Source organism: Episyrphus balteatus, chromosome 2 (genome assembly GCF_945859705.1).
Source record: "Episyrphus balteatus chromosome 2, idEpiBalt1.1, whole genome shotgun sequence".
NCBI lineage: Eukaryota > Metazoa > Arthropoda > Insecta > Diptera > Syrphidae > Episyrphus > Episyrphus balteatus.
The window spans coordinates 10,562,828-10,578,687 of record NC_079135.1 but is presented as its reverse complement, the minus strand read 5'-3'; the positions used below and the strand labels follow the sequence as shown (position 1 = coordinate 10,578,687).

Genomic DNA, 15,860 nt, shown 5'->3' with positions numbered 1-15,860 from the left:
TCAATGCCACGAATATTTTTAGGATAACCATTAACAGTCAAATTTCCATAGACCCAAAATCTACAATTTTTCCATCATAATACGATATTTTTTTACCAAAAGCAATCCTTTTCCAATTATACTTTTTTTTAAGTGTCACTTAGTTTTCCATACATAAATTTTATTGAAAAGAAATAAACAACCATTTCATATTTTTATTTGCCCCTTTTTAAAATGAATGCTCTTTTTTAAAAAAATATGACACTGACTCTGAAAAAAAACCGAATAAACCCAAACCCCCAGAATATAAATCGCACATCCCAAAACAATTTAATTCACAATTCTGTATTCAAAGTGAATCTCTAGAGAGAGCTCCACGAAATTTATATTCATATTTATAAATTGATACAAAAACAACCATCCAACACACACGTGCAAATAATTTATATAAAAAATGAAAAAAAAAAAAAATAAGGTCAAGGTCGACTTGAAGTTTAACTGAGCTACAATATTGTACGACGAGTGTGCTCTTTTTTTGCACTATGGGGTTATAGATTCTAAAAATAAGATTTATGAATCAATAAAACGCATTTGATGAAAATCCTTATCCCCATCCTTCTTGCTCCTTTACCCTCTTCAACAAAATGAAATTATAAAAGTTTCCCTGTAGATTTTAAGTTAAAAGTTGATCTTGCCTACGTGCTTAAGGGTGCACAAATTGCGATGTCAACTTTTTCGAAAATTCGACAGCAGCTTCGATGAATATTCAAGAACACTCTCATCGTTTGCAATTTTGAAAAAGACTCCACCTACCTCCTGCTCCACTTTATGGTATTTCAAGCGACAAACATTGAAAGATTTGAAAAGGAAATCCAAGTTGCAATAATTGGCCTGCGGGACGGGGGAATTGACGTCAATTCATATTGCCACACCATATAAAACCAAGGACACCATCAACCAAACCAACTATGCACACTAACTGCACACGTACTATACACAAAAGTACTTTCGTATTCCCATTTCGACGGTTTCCGTTATGACCTTGATGCAAATGGCGGCAGGGTATTTCCATAAATTGTCCGTTTGACTACAATTCTGAGCTCTGGTTGTGTCGAGGCGAAGAACACGAAAAAAAAAATCGGCACGAAAATTGGCTGAACATTCATCACTCTTTATGGCAAATAAACGAACTTTTGATGGGAAAGTGTTGCCGTGGGTTTGGGTTTAAGGTGTTTTCAAAATCAAAGAAAAACAAAACAAATTTCCCTTCGGGCTTTTTTGTTTTAATGGTCCTTAAAGGTTCAAGAAGACTGTGAAAAGACCGAGTAAAAATAGAAATTATTAAAAACAAAAATAACATTTCTTGGCTGCCGCACCACAGCCGCACCAATATTGTAAATAAAAAAAAAAAAACTATCGGAACTGCAGAGCATTTCAGCCTCAACTTCAAAAACGGTTAAAACAATTGTCAAATACGAAAATCTAGTCAAAGATGACTTGCGGCTGTTATTCGGCTGTGGTGCGGCGGAATAGAAAGTTTTGATCATGGTGCTGTGCAATAATAATTTCTCAATATGGTGCGGCGTTGGTTTATTTCTTCAAAAACCGTTTGGCGGCGGCGGTTGGTGGTTCGGCGGAATTCCATTTTCTCGGGACGTTCTTTGAACGACCACTCCACTAAAGAGGAAAGCGTAAGGCATTAGCTGTGGTAGGGTGTTTTGTTATTGAGTTTCAACTCTTTTGACCTTTATCGAATTCCATGGCGATGGGTGTAAAGTTTTTCATTAAAAATCCTCTAAACAAGCCCCACAAAAATGTTCAACATAATTAAAAAACAGTATGGCAACACTTCTCTAGTCTTTTCAGCAATTTCCCCCTGAATGAAATGATGTTTTAAGCTCTACACTGCAGGGGCTATAAAAGTGAGAAAGAAGCAAAAAAATAGAACAGACTAAAACGTCAAAAGCCACACAGCAACATTTGCATTCTAAATCGTTTGAGTATCCTTGATTTGCGTCTGATGTTTGAAAATGCGTTGGGGTACTATCAAGAGTTCAACCCGGATTGCTTATGGATTCAATACAGCAAAAAAAAAAAAACTGAAGGTAGGTTCAACTTTAAACGAATACAACTCAACCCACTACCTGTTCGAGGGGGATGAAGGGGGTTTTATGGAAAGAAAACAGATTGTTTTTTGTTCTTGTTGTGTCGGTGTGGTGGCTCGCGTGAGAGAGAAAAATTAAATAACACCTCGCGCAATGGAGTTATGAAGTTAAGTGCGGAAAATGCTTTATGAATAAGAAATTGCACCGCACACCGCTAGCATTGGATATGAATGACGCACATAAAAGAACAATCAGTAAGAGCCAGGAAGAAAAGCAGGTTGATTTTGCTGGTTTTTGCATTAAACTCCTGCGAGTGCTGACCTGACCGTATCTGATATTGCTCCTTCTCCTGCCACGACAACTCCGACGATGACGAAGGTAGCAGTGTTCATTCTCAGGAGTAAGGATTTGGTGCGAAAGTGAAACCAATTTTGATTAAGTGTTTTTTCTCGCACCTTTTGCTGGCTGTGTGAACCTGCGATGTAGAGAGTGTGAAGTGAGTGCTCGTCCTTTGTTGTCCTTTTTTTTGGTATATATTGTGGCATTAACCGACCATCAATGTGGCGGATGTTGAGAATTAATGTGTTCATAATGGATTAGCGGTGTTTGCTGGAAGAAAGAAAATTACTTGAATTTAATGTGTGAACGGATGTGTTTTATGTTTTATGAATTTTTATTTTATTTGGAAGAGCGCAAGGGTTGAGGGAAAACTCCTTTTTTTAAGTGAATTATAAAAATAACTCAATATTTTTTTTTTGTAATTATTAGATCAATATTAATTTTCTCTAAGGACTTAAGGACTTTTTTCAATTTTTATGCTTAAATTAAAAATAATCAAAAACTTATTTTTTGGATTTAAAAAAATATTTAATTTTTTTAAATTTTTTTTTTGAAAACGAATTAACAAAATTTTTTATGAATTTTTTTTTTGTCTCTATTTATTATTCCGTATTAAATGACGTATCAACTTTTTTTTTTAAATGGAAACCATTCATTTAACATTTTCGAGATATTATCCACGAAAACGACTATAACGATTTTGATACATAAAATTCAAGTGTTATTGGAAATTAAAAATCCATTTACATAAATCTGTTTATACTCAAAAACACTGGTCGGCAACGAAAATAGAACCAAACCCTACTTTTCTAAAGGATTTGTGTATGCCGATTTCAAACCCGAGGTCAAAATTTTACTGGCACGTCACTTTTTTGAAATGTTTCAATATTAAAAGGTCGAAAACGCGTTCTTTGGGTAAATTAGACGTCAAATCACATCACCGTTAAATTCTTTTTGCAAAACTTTTTATGCAATCTCTTACAAGAACTTCCTAAGGGTTTTTATTTTGCCATATTTAAACTTCCTTAGGGTATTTTTTTTTTTCAAAATAATTTATTTTTTCAAAATATTGAAAAACGAAATTTATGGTCATATCTCAAAATCTTGATTGTTTTTTTTCAAAGTAATGAATGGTTTTTGAAAAAAATTCCAGTTTGCTTCTGATTTGGACTTAAAAAAGCAAAATAATGGAAAAATTATATTTTTGACTAAACATCAAAAACAACTTGATTGAAAATTATGGCGTTTTCGATTGGCAGTCCGGAAGCGTCCGGAATCATTCTGAAAAAATTTTATTCACACAAAACTGTCAGTTGTGTACGAATAAAACGCTATCAGAATGATTCCGGACGCTTCCGGACTGCCAATCGAAAACGCCATTAGTTTTTGAGACTTGAAACCAGACGTGATAGAATAAATGTGTAAACAGTTTTGAATTCAGTTCACTTTAGTCGATTAAATCACCCAACAAAGTTCTTGTTCCCGCCTTTTTTTGTTTTTTGCCGACCAGTGAAATCAATTTATCTTAAAACGTTAATCGAACAGTAACATTATGTATCATTTCGTGTTTTAAATTTGAATATTTCTAACTTTTTTTGGGTTGTATTGTATTTTGGTTGTAACGGCTCAATGAACATCCTAGGTTTTCGGGCTCGAATGCAACAATCGTTGTCAAAAATGTTGAAAAATATACGAATTTTCGAGTCGTTGGTGATTTTAGATCTTAATGAGAAGATATTTACAGAAATGATGTATCACAGGCCTTAAACTAAAAAATTTGGACTTAAAAAGTATATATAAATAAATTTACATTTAACATATTATATTTAATGTTTAATCGTTTTGAGAAAAATAAATCTGATTTAAAAATCTAAAAAATCTCTTGTGTCTTCAATTTTTCTGCATGCTCGATCCGAAATTTTAAATTAAAAACGGATACAAAATGGATTTCTTTAATCAACTATACCTGTCCGGTTCACACCAGTTTCTTGAATATGATTAATATCAAAATTCATATCAAACTCAAATCATAAAATTTATGCGAGAAAACTTTTAACACTACGATTTAACAAGAATATAAAATAAAAGCTTGAAAAAAGTTATAAAATACAATTGAATATGATTATTTCTTGGCGCAAAACTTAAAAAGTGCACTTTGCATGTAAATTAATTTAAATTGCTTAATTTGTACAAAAGTGAAAAAATGTCTACAATACGGTTCTCTTGATAAGGCACACTTGTTTTAGAAAATCAGACGAGTTTTTATAAAAAATATTCAAACCGAACAAATTTTTTTGATGAATTCAAAAAAAAAAATATACCATAAAGACCGATATTTTTCACGAGTTCGAGTAAAAAAAACACTCTTATTCTCAAATGCTTGTATTGAAATAACTTAAAATCTTTATAATTTTATGAACAAAACTGAATCAACACGTTTTTTTTAACACTGTTTACCAAAATTTGTCAAATTATACTTTAAGTTACAAAAAGCAACTATGAAGATTGCTTAAATTTCTTAAAGACAGATACCATTGATTGATCTCTTGACTGAACCTCAGACAGTTCAATCAAATGATTTAGACTGTTAAACCTTTAAATAAAACAAAAAACTTCACTTGAGATTTGAGTGAACATAATTTCACTGAATAAATCTTGCAACAAAACTAACACAAATAAGACAAAATAAAAAAAAATAAATACTAAACTTTCTTCTTTTACTCAATGGTTTTTCTTTCTCTTTCTTGTTTTTTTTTTCAAAAATTTTTTTTTTTCGTTTTTGTTTTTAAAACTTTCATTTTACCTCCCAAAAGTATTCGCATTAACAACAGTAGTTGTTCTCTTGTTTTTTAGTGCATGCATATTGCACAGAACAGTTTACAACAAAAATAAAATGAAAATAAAAAAAAAAAACTTTTTTTTCTGGCAGAGCTTTTAATTTCTCCCCAACAAAACAATAGCAAAGTATTTTAAATCATTCATTCTTCGTTGCCAACACAATAACACTGAATGAAAGGAGCATACTATACAACAACTTTATACTTACACCCCACGGGGAATTAAGTCAGCGATTTCTCGCTGCTGCTCTCGAAATATATAAAAATAAGAAAGACCCATAGTCCTTTTAGTTCATCATCATCTCCATGGTTTGGTTGTTGAAAAGTGTAGAAGAGTATCTTCTGCCAGGAAAATTCACCAGGAATTGTCCTGAAATTACTCATTGCAGAGCATAAATCATGTTGTATAGCGAGAAAATAGTTGGTACCTTGGGTGACACATTGATGCCAGTTGTGTGTCACCTTTCAACAAGAACTATACACTTCCATGCTATGCCTCGACTCCGTGGCTGGCTTAACATCCACGACTTCCACTTGAAAGGAAGGAGCATCCTTGCAACAATTTTCTTCTGTTTCTATCCCACAACCGCGGAGCTGCTGCTCTCACTATTACGTCATTTGGTTCTATAACAAGTAAAGTTGGCACTCACTATTTTTTGGAGTAACAATAAAACTTGCACAAAACTCAAATCACGGAATAGTGACTATTTCACTACATCAGGGACTTACACACAATTTATAAAGGAACAATCTCTTTCGTGATGGTTTGTGTAGAAGGAAACATTGCTTTTTTTTATGGGAAAGTAAGCATATAGTCGTATAGTTTCTAGGTAAGACCATTTTTTTTTTAAATAAACCCATTGCACATGAAGTGATGATGTTTTTGGGTATTGTTCATTATCGTTTCTAAGCTACTTAGCGTTTTGTTTGGTTTAAGTAGTGTTTTCACGTGCCAGTTGGTACTGAGTGGGGGATGAGGTGACTTCATACAGGGGCTATTGTTTTATTTTTCTACTTTCTATTCCTAAACTTACGCATCATATTTTCTGAAAACTTATAACAATTGACAAATAGCTTGGAAAATGTAATATGCGTATGAAAGAATACAGGAGTAGGATCTTAGTTACTTATATCCCAATCACAAAATGAAAAAATGCGGACGGAGTATTTCATTTTTCATGACAAAAGAAAAACTAAAATGCGTGACTGAAATGGTTATATGAACATGATTTAATAGTTCCATACACCCTAATTAAAAATCTTTAAAAAAAGCAAACTGTTAAAAGCAGGACGTGATCAAGCAGCGACTAAGACGCAAACAATTGTGTGGCATGGGCGACATGGTGGCATAGCGACATGGCGACAAAGCGACATGGCGACAAAGCGACATGGCGATATAGCGACAAGGTGAAATCGCGACATGGTGACAAGGGGACATGACGAAAAGGCGATAAGGTGACATGGCGACAATTCGACAAGGCGACATGGCAACATGACAAGGCGACAAATCCACATGGTGACATGGTGAATGGCGACAAGGCGACTTTAGTATGTTCATTTTTTGATCTGAGGCATCTTTATAATTTTATAGGTTAAAGAAAACGAAACCACAATAAATAGATCCACCTTGCTTACAGTAATTGGTATGTAAACAGAACTTAAGTCTTTTGATAAATATCTAAATTTGTAATCCTTTTTTATCTACCATTTAAATTGTGTTAACAAACATGATAGAATTAAATTGTCTACATCGTTTAAATTTATTATTCCATTTTTTTTCTCCCAAGGAAACATTCTAACAATAAACACCTTGGAAAATAAAAAAAAAAAACTTTTAAAAGAAAATATCGTTATTTCTCATCATCAAACTCAACTGCCAAAATATATGCCATGGATATAAATTTTCAATTCAAATAGCATACAGACACTTAAATGTAAAAGTGAAAGAGAGAGAGAGAGAGAAGAATTCCTTCCATAGCATCCTGGATGTCCTGTTCGAATGTTCGGATGCTACATTCATAACTTTGGTCTGAAGCAAAGGATAAAGTTTGCATTGGCATACACCTAGCTTTCGGCAGGCAAAGAGAGAGGACCATTTATCAATATTATTAGTACCTGGGCACACATTTGGAACTTTGTGGGCGTGTCTGGCATGCTAGAGCTGGTATATACGAGCACTTTGTCTTCATATCGATTTAATAATAAATTGTACCCAAAGAGTCAGCAATCATTGAACAGCTATTATAGACCATAGAATTTATACAAAACTAGTATACTCTCCGCGGTCCAGTCTGAAAGGGTCCAAAAGGACAAGGACACTCACTTCCTTCATACATACATGATGCAATAAGAGTTATAGAAAGTCTTGAAAAAGTTCTTCTTTCATCGCATTTTATTTCGCATAAAACTTTTCTTCTTATAAAAAAACACAAAATACTGACTAAAGTTTTGTAATTTTACAGGCGGCATTTGGAAGCAATTATTTGTCTAGGTGTCAAACTTTTTATGAGTAGTCACAAAAACTAAGTATTTTTTTTTTTATTGTAAAACCATTTTTCAAAAGCAATTAATATCGAGTTAAAAGGAAAACAAACTTGTATAAACCAGGCAGCTATTTGATAAAAAAAAAATTTAAGTTGTGTGTTATCTATTTTTTGCAGTACCAGCAAACTGCGATTTCAATAAAACACATTTCCATGGATTTAATTTCAAATAACGTCATGTTTATTTTTTTTATTTTTTTACTTTTGTTGATTCATTATTTTGTAAATAATGGCACAACACTTACACCAACATTTTTCGTAGTTTGTAAGTGAAAATATGTAAAAATAAAAACAAAAAACATTTAACATGGATTGCAGTGTGACATTCATTTTATGTCATTTAGTAGGAATGGCATTTTTCGTCCTTGTTGTTGAATTGTAACCCACTCCCTGAAATTGTCACCTTATCTCTCTGCCATTTATACAAAATTCACTCCTGACTCCTAAATGATTTTTTTTATTTTTTCGGTATTCGTTTGAGTTAACTACCCGGAATTCCTATCGACGTGAATTACAAAAAAATATTCGTTTGGGTAGTTGTCTCGTTGTCACTATGCGCTTTTTTGAAACTGACAGAAATTTTTTGATTAAAAAAAAAAATTAAATTAATATTATTTTTTAAGTATTTCACTTTTGTATACATATACTATTATGTTTGTTTAATCAACACACAGTTCATGGTAGTCACACGTGAATATCACATTTTGTTTGAGGATTATTGAATATGCGTTTTTGGTGGACGACTTGTTTGGAAGAGAAGTGAATTTAATTGACATTCCTTTGCCTATCAGGCGAAGTAATGAATTTTTAATAACATCACATTCCAATAACATAAACAGTATACACAACACACACATAACAAGTAGCCTTGTTATTCAAATTAAATTAATTGATAAATGCAATCAATTTAATGAGTTTAACTCTTCAGGCAATTTGTTTTGATTAAAGTTGCTTAAGTTGGAGTTTCTACTTTAATAAATTAAAAAACGTGTCGAAATGTCCATCACTCGACCTTAAAAAAATCAAACAAACTCAAAAGTCAAGAAATCATCTTTAATATTAACAAGGATATTTTGAAAAACATCTCGCAGGACGGAAAAACTATGTCTGATAAACGCTTGTTATGTAATCATTTATCTTAAATCACTTACTTACTTGCTTAAAGTGGCCCAGCTATTTTAGCAGGCGCATTTCGGTCTCAACCAACAACCTATCAACTTTGCGTGCGAAAGTGGAAGTGGAGAAGTTTTTTCGTTGAGGCCCGAATCCAAAATGGATTGAAGCTCGGAACTTGAAAAAAGGAATTATTTCATAACAATTATGATCCATATTTTTTTTTTTTTTTTTCAATATTGTAAAATTTGAAGATTTTGGGAAAGTTATTTTTGACCCAATGTTATTGATTGAGAGTTGAAATACAAAATTTCCCAAGAAAGTCCACGGACAAAATTCAACTGGCCATTTTTTGCAAATTTGATTTAGAGAGATTTTATAGAAAAAGGTGTTTTTTATTCATTTATAGCTCAAATTCGAAAGTCTTTTTTTTTTTATTATTGTATTCTAAAAAATACAAAGTATCTGAAGTCTGGTAGTGCATACAAAAAATCGAATATTTGAAATTTTCTGTTCAGGAGGCGTGGTATCCGCCCATTTTCAATGTATTTTCATCAAATATAACAAAGCACTTATGACTATCGTTGAATCCTGAAACTTTGTAGAATTGTAGAGCTGGGAGTACAAAATTTAAAAACTGAATATTTTCTCTCCAGAGGGCGTGGTATCCACCCATACAAATTTGAAAACAATTCTTATAACTTTGATTTACTTTAACATAACAGTACTTTTTGTGCCAGCTTAATTTGAAAACAGGAGAACTTGGCTCTTTTTTTCTATCACTACAAGAAATATAGGTAACAAAATACATGTAACATTTCAAGAATTCGCCAGTACGAAGATTTTTCTCAAATGCTTGCAGTCTCATCGGACTACTCATCTTCACTTTAGGGATCATAAGCTTATCAAAACTCTGCCCGATTTCAGACGAGGGTTTTCAAAAATCTAGTTTTAATTATTTTGTTTTTATTAAACATTTCTTAACACTTTGTTTAAGTTAAAATTTCTATCAACACAACAATTTAATAAAAACTTATGTTAATTTATTTAAAAATATTGATTAAAAAAAATAACCTTTTTTCAAAGCATCCATTCTTTGTTTTTTTTTTTGATACTTTAGTTCCCAAACTTTTTCTAAACTCTTAACAAAATTCTAAAAGAATTATTAGGCTTATTAATGGCAAAACACAAAAATTCTTAAAGCTAAGATTTTAATCAGTTTTGACAGTTGTTTAAAAAAAAACTTCAAAAATAGGAGTGTTTATCTACAAAACTACATATATCACAAAACATTTTTCCTTCAAAGTTTCACGTTAATATTGATACTGACAAGAAGAATTTTTTAAAGTAGCTATACTAACTCAAGTTTCTCTATAGTCCTGAGACTTATGAAAAAAAAAACACTTGTTTTTAATGGAATAATCTTACTGTTCTTCCTATAATTCATTTCTTAAATTACTCAAGAAATGGTAATAGCTCCAAAAAATGCATTACTGAAAGGGTCAGCTTATTTACTTATAAATCATTGCTCAAAATAGAAAAGTAATTAAATAAATTGAAATCCTAAAAAATTAATGTACCTATCATCTGTATGGCCACAGTTCTGATGTCTTGTCAACATATTTGTTGATTATGAAAATAAGCTCATCACTTTGAGTGAAAATTATTCAAACATAACTCGTTATTAATAAGCTTATCTATAAAAGTCAAGAAATAGCTAGTATATTAGGTATTAAGTGTTAAATGAGAAAAAGTCCTTTAGTTGTCTCCTTCCAATGGCTAACGTGAATTGTCTACTTGTTTTTTGGCTTATCGTCTTTATAAACCAGACGTCGACTCTTATTTTAGATAATAAATCCTTGTCGGATGTGGCACTTTTTATAATCCGAGAACATATAAGCAAATTGACGTCAACTATTGTAATAGCTGAAAAAAGCACAACGCCTGAATCAGCAAACACAAACACTCAGCTATTAAACTACATTCTTCAGCACCTTCAAGGAAAAACTGCAGTTCAATTTTACATGCGTGACTATTCTAGTCAACCTTGGGAGTACTATGTATTTATTGTAGACTCCTTAGAGGCATTTAAGTAAGAAAATATTGGAAAGTAATCAGCGGTTTTACTTTTTTTATTTCTATTTTAGGGTACTCTATAAATTGTTTGATGACACTCCCTATGAAAGACACTTTCGATTTTTGATAATTCTAACAAATCCAAAATCAGATGTTATCAGTGTCATGGAAGAGATTTTTATACTTTGCTATTATTTTGACGTCATCGATGTTAATATCATTACAACTCATCGATCAACAAAAGATATCCATATGTTTACGTACTTTTTGTTTTCGGAAAACATTTGTCGTCGTTGTGTACCAATGCTCTTGTACAATTTCAGTGATGGTTTTGAAAATTTAAAAATCATTTTTCCAAAGAAGCTCATAAATTTTCACAAATGTCCTCTTAAGGTTTCACCTCGTTTGTATGGTCCTTATTTCACGTTTGTTGGGAATACAAGTAATCCAAAACCGGTGGGAAATTGGGAAAATATATCCGGTTTGGAAGGAAAAGTATTGAAATTTCTAGCCATGGCATTGAACTTTACAATTGATTTGAGACCTTTCTCAGAAGAACCAAGCTATGTTAAAGATAATCAATCACATGGCTGCTTTAAGGAGGTAGTTATACTTTTGAAGTTCATTATAATTCATTAGAAATAAAAATGATGTATTTTACAGTTAAAGGATCTCGAAGCCGATATTGCAATTGGAGGCTTTATGGATTCAAATTCAGGCCGACATATTGTTTCACCAACCATAGCCTATCACACGTCAATATTTATATTTGTGGTTCGAGGAAAAAGTATATTAAGTTCATTGGGTCGTCTTGCTAAGCCATTTACAATTAATTTGTGGGTTCTCGTGGCTGGATTTCTTCTCTTTACCATGCTCTTTACATCAGTCTTGAAAGTGATGAAGCTTAAAGTTTATCAATTTGTCTTTGGAAAAGAGAATCACAGTCCAGTGACGAATTTTTTTGCACTTTTTCTTGGATATGGAGTAAGTCAAACACCACGTCGCAATTTCGCCAGATACATTTTCGTACTGCTCCTTTTCCTCACTCTCGTCTTGCGAAGTGCTTATCAAGGATCTCTGTATGATGCTTTTCGTAAAGATAGCTTTGATTCTAAGCTCTCAGGATATGATGATTTAATTAAATCGAACTACGTACTTTTATCTCCTCCAGAAGCTCCTTATTTACCTAACTATCCAAATAAGCTTATTAGCATAGTTCTAACACATGGTTACGAAAAGAGACTTACAAAATTAGAAACATTGGAAAATAGATATACAACATTAGTTGTACTAGATGCTTTTTTATATTATGTACAAAAAAAATTAAGAAACGGAACTGAACTTCTTTTAATCCCAGAACGTGTTAATAGTTTTCAATTGGTAATGTTTTTGCCAAAACATTCGATTTATTTGTCAGTTTTTAATAGAAAATTAAAGGAATTAGCTGCTGCAGGAATAACATCAAAATTTAGTAGTGAATCTACAAGTATTGATCAAATAATTAAAGCATATTTAATGCGGCAAAGAGAGAAGTTACCATTGCACAATGCACGGCTTTCGGCATTATATGGAATTTGGTTTATATCGTTAGGAGTTTCTTTAGTGGTATTTATTTTGGAAATACTTTCAGTTCGTAATAGAAAGTTACAGAAATTATTTTTGTAAAGTTAATAGTATTTTCTAAAACAAGTATTTTAAAAATGTTATATAATATACCTAAAAGTAAATAAAATGCACGACAAGGTCAAACGAGTCTGTCGTAAAGTTCAAGTTACTTAGGTTTTATTTTTTTTCATTTATATAAAAATGTCTGTATTATATGGCTATTATTTTATATTTTAAAAAAATGTGACATGCGTAAGAAAAATAAAAAAAAAAATATCAAAATCGATTATCCAACTACTATCATTATTTGAGTTTTCCTTAACTAAACATACAGAAACTAATGTAAGAAGCTTATAGCCACGTCGTAATCTTTCTGAAAGTACACGAAATTGCATCTTAATTTGATTGGAAACATTTTTCCTTCCAAAATTACAAGACAATTTGCATTTTCATACTAAACGAAAGAGCTGATGTTCGAACTTAAGAAATAATTAAATTCGTTTTTTACATAATTAACTTTATAAATTTAAATATTGCAAGCGTCAACAGAATTTAACTTTGTTGCAAAAAATAGTGGAAGTACTTAGAGTTTAGTTGAAATTAATGTGCGTGTCAAAAAAAAAATCAATATTCAGTCAAATTAACCTTATTTCAATTTTTGGATGAAAAAAACCACAAATTAAATTTTATTTGATTAAAAATTAAATCAGAGTAGTTCGGTTCTCGTCCGAATGAGTTGTGCTTTTTTGTGAAATAGAAAAATTTCAAATTCAATGAAAGGAAGAACGAGACAATTCGAAATGATTTTGGTTTTATAGCGTATTTTGTTGCAGGCCCAAATAATTTTCAAAATAATTTATTATTGTATTAAATTGAAACTAAACAAAAATTGACAAACCTTAGGCAGACTATTATTAAAATGTTGCCCTTTATGTCACTTCTTCTTTCTTATTTTCAAGGGTTTTTATTTTTACTATACTCCAATAGAAATACTGCTAACAAAGCATTGACATCCTAATCAAATCACTTCGGACATAGCACACTTTTCCATTAAACTATCTTTCTTTTTTCCTTATTCTATTTCTACATAAAAGAAACCTCACATTCATTCCCTCTTCACTTACATAGAAGTAACTAATAATGTTTCTCATTGACTTTTCCATTATCGCCTTAATGAGAAAATCAGGAAGGGAAAGCAAAAAAATCCTTCATCCCTAATCGTAAATGAAAACAAACCTCCATCTACTAAGCACAATTCGGATTTCTTTGGCCTCGTCAAGTGCTCTGCTACTGGCAATGTATCCATTAGCATACGCTAAGCACCTCCGAGTGCATTTTATCTTAAAAGCACACAATGTTATCCCAGCTCCCGAATCCGAGTCCCGGAAGTATACTCATACGAGAGAACCATATTAAGTAAAACAGGTGAGTTTATATAGGTACTCGCTGGTGATGTGTTCTCAAAAGATCGAAACCGATCTAATTGAGTCACCGTTAGGCTTCTGGTACATGGGGTAAACCCCCTCTGATTGCATGTGTTCTTTGTTGAGTAACGGTTAAGTGATGGTTCAACTAAGTAACATGGAATCCCAGTTGTTTGTTCTTCGATTTAGACCCCCATTTTATGCAAATAATGACCCAATAAAATGTCAGGATATAATAATATGGAGAATGTATCATGAAAGTGCTATGGTGGGAGTGAAAGAAAGCAGCATGGCGACACCTACTTCCTTTTTTTGCTTGTATGAAAGTATAAAAAGAATTTGCATTTTTATTAAATCCCCTGTATTCGAGAACAGTCCAAATCCCCGACCCCTAACCTCACACTCGAGGGAAATATTTGTTAGGATGAGAGTTCAGAGGGAAGGAATTCATTAACATACAACCGGGAGAGTTGGGCAAATATTAGATTATATTGTGTAGAAACTCATATATGTGGAAGGAAGTGTATGTGTCTCAGGAGAGGGTATTGGGTGCGTTAAGTGCGCAGTTTGCTTCGTAATTTATGCCATTTTAATTTGCCCCATTAACTGCATAAGCAGCAGACGAAGCTCATTGAATCTCGGGGGCGGCATATCTCATCTAAGCCCTTTTGCCTGGAAGAAACTGATAGGACCTTCTTAAGAAGCTCTTCGTGTGCGTTAGTTGAGGTTTTTACGACCATCATGTGTGTGCTAGCAAAAGTAGGGTGTTCCACATTTTTATCCCAAGTCAATGGAATTATATTTCGCTTATCGCATATTTTAAAGTTGTTTAAGAGTAAATTTTTCTTGCCGATATGAGTGAAACTAGCAATAACTTCTTAAGCTAAGCTGATGGAGAATAACTTCATAAAATATACCACAAAATGCATAAAAAGCTGCATAGTTGATATAAATAATGGTTAGCTGCGAAGTAAATATTGTATATTATTGTGGGCATTCATGATTTTTCCATGTTATGACCCCGCCATTCCGTGATAGAAAGTATTTAACTTCACACGTACGTATACCGGGTATTTATTTTGATGACTTGGAACGTGAACTTTTTATTCCGGGAGGGTTAATGGGGTACTAAAAAATAGGTTTTAAGAAAATGACTTATTGTTTTGGTAATTTTAGAGCGTGTGGAATAAAAAGTTCTATAGCAGTGATGGGGTGGGATAATGTTAGATTAGAAAGGTGAAGATTTTCAATTTGACACGCAATTTTCTCTGAGTACTTACTTTATTTTATGGTCAAAAGCTTTATGTTGTGAGAATACAATGTATGTTGTTGCAGTGATTGTAGTAATTTTTTAACTATACTTTTTTTTATTTTAGAATATGCTTGTGAATTTGAGAGCTTAGGAATGGTTGATTTAAGTTTAATTACAAAATAACTGCCAATTACTCAAACACAGTAGTGTACTGGAAAACAACTCAAAGTTCCAAATCAAATTCGATCCGATGATGTTCATTGGCATATTTACCCCTTAACTCATTACCCCCTAAATTTTGTTTTAAAGTTAACAATTTTGTGAGGGATTTTGTCAATATCTTATAGACATTAGACTCCTTAATGTATGAACAACAAAGCTAATCAAAAAAATTTAACTTGTATATAGAATTTACGGCTTACATACTAAAAAAAAAAATAAAATGCAATTATTTTTGCTATACACTAAGGGAAAAAACGCAACGTGAAATGTAATATGGTCAACGTTGATTAAACGTTAAAAAAACTAACATGAAACATCTTTAAATTAAATTTGAAACAACGTACAAAAAAATTACTTACATACTT

General features: G+C 32.0%; 2 protein-coding genes across 8 annotated transcripts in view; both read left to right on the top strand.

Annotated features, from left to right (window-relative positions):
* The window catches only part of LOC129911311 (uncharacterized), a 161,728-nt gene that overhangs the window by 82,661 nt on the left and 63,207 nt on the right, over positions 1–15,860 (top strand). The gene's annotated exons all lie outside the window — the stretch shown is intronic.
* Positions 9,112–12,675, top strand: LOC129911316 (uncharacterized). Its single transcript, XM_055989069.1, has one exon. The coding sequence runs from the start codon at positions 11,695–11,697 to the stop codon at positions 12,655–12,657; it is 963 nt and encodes a 320-aa protein (XP_055845044.1). The 5' UTR covers positions 9,112–11,694; the 3' UTR covers positions 12,658–12,675.

Bases quoted from the DNA above. Each gene is read 5' to 3' on its own strand.
- LOC129911316 (XM_055989069.1), top strand. From the start codon at position 11,695: ATGGATTCAAATTCAGGCCGACATATTGTTTCACCAACCATAGCCTAT.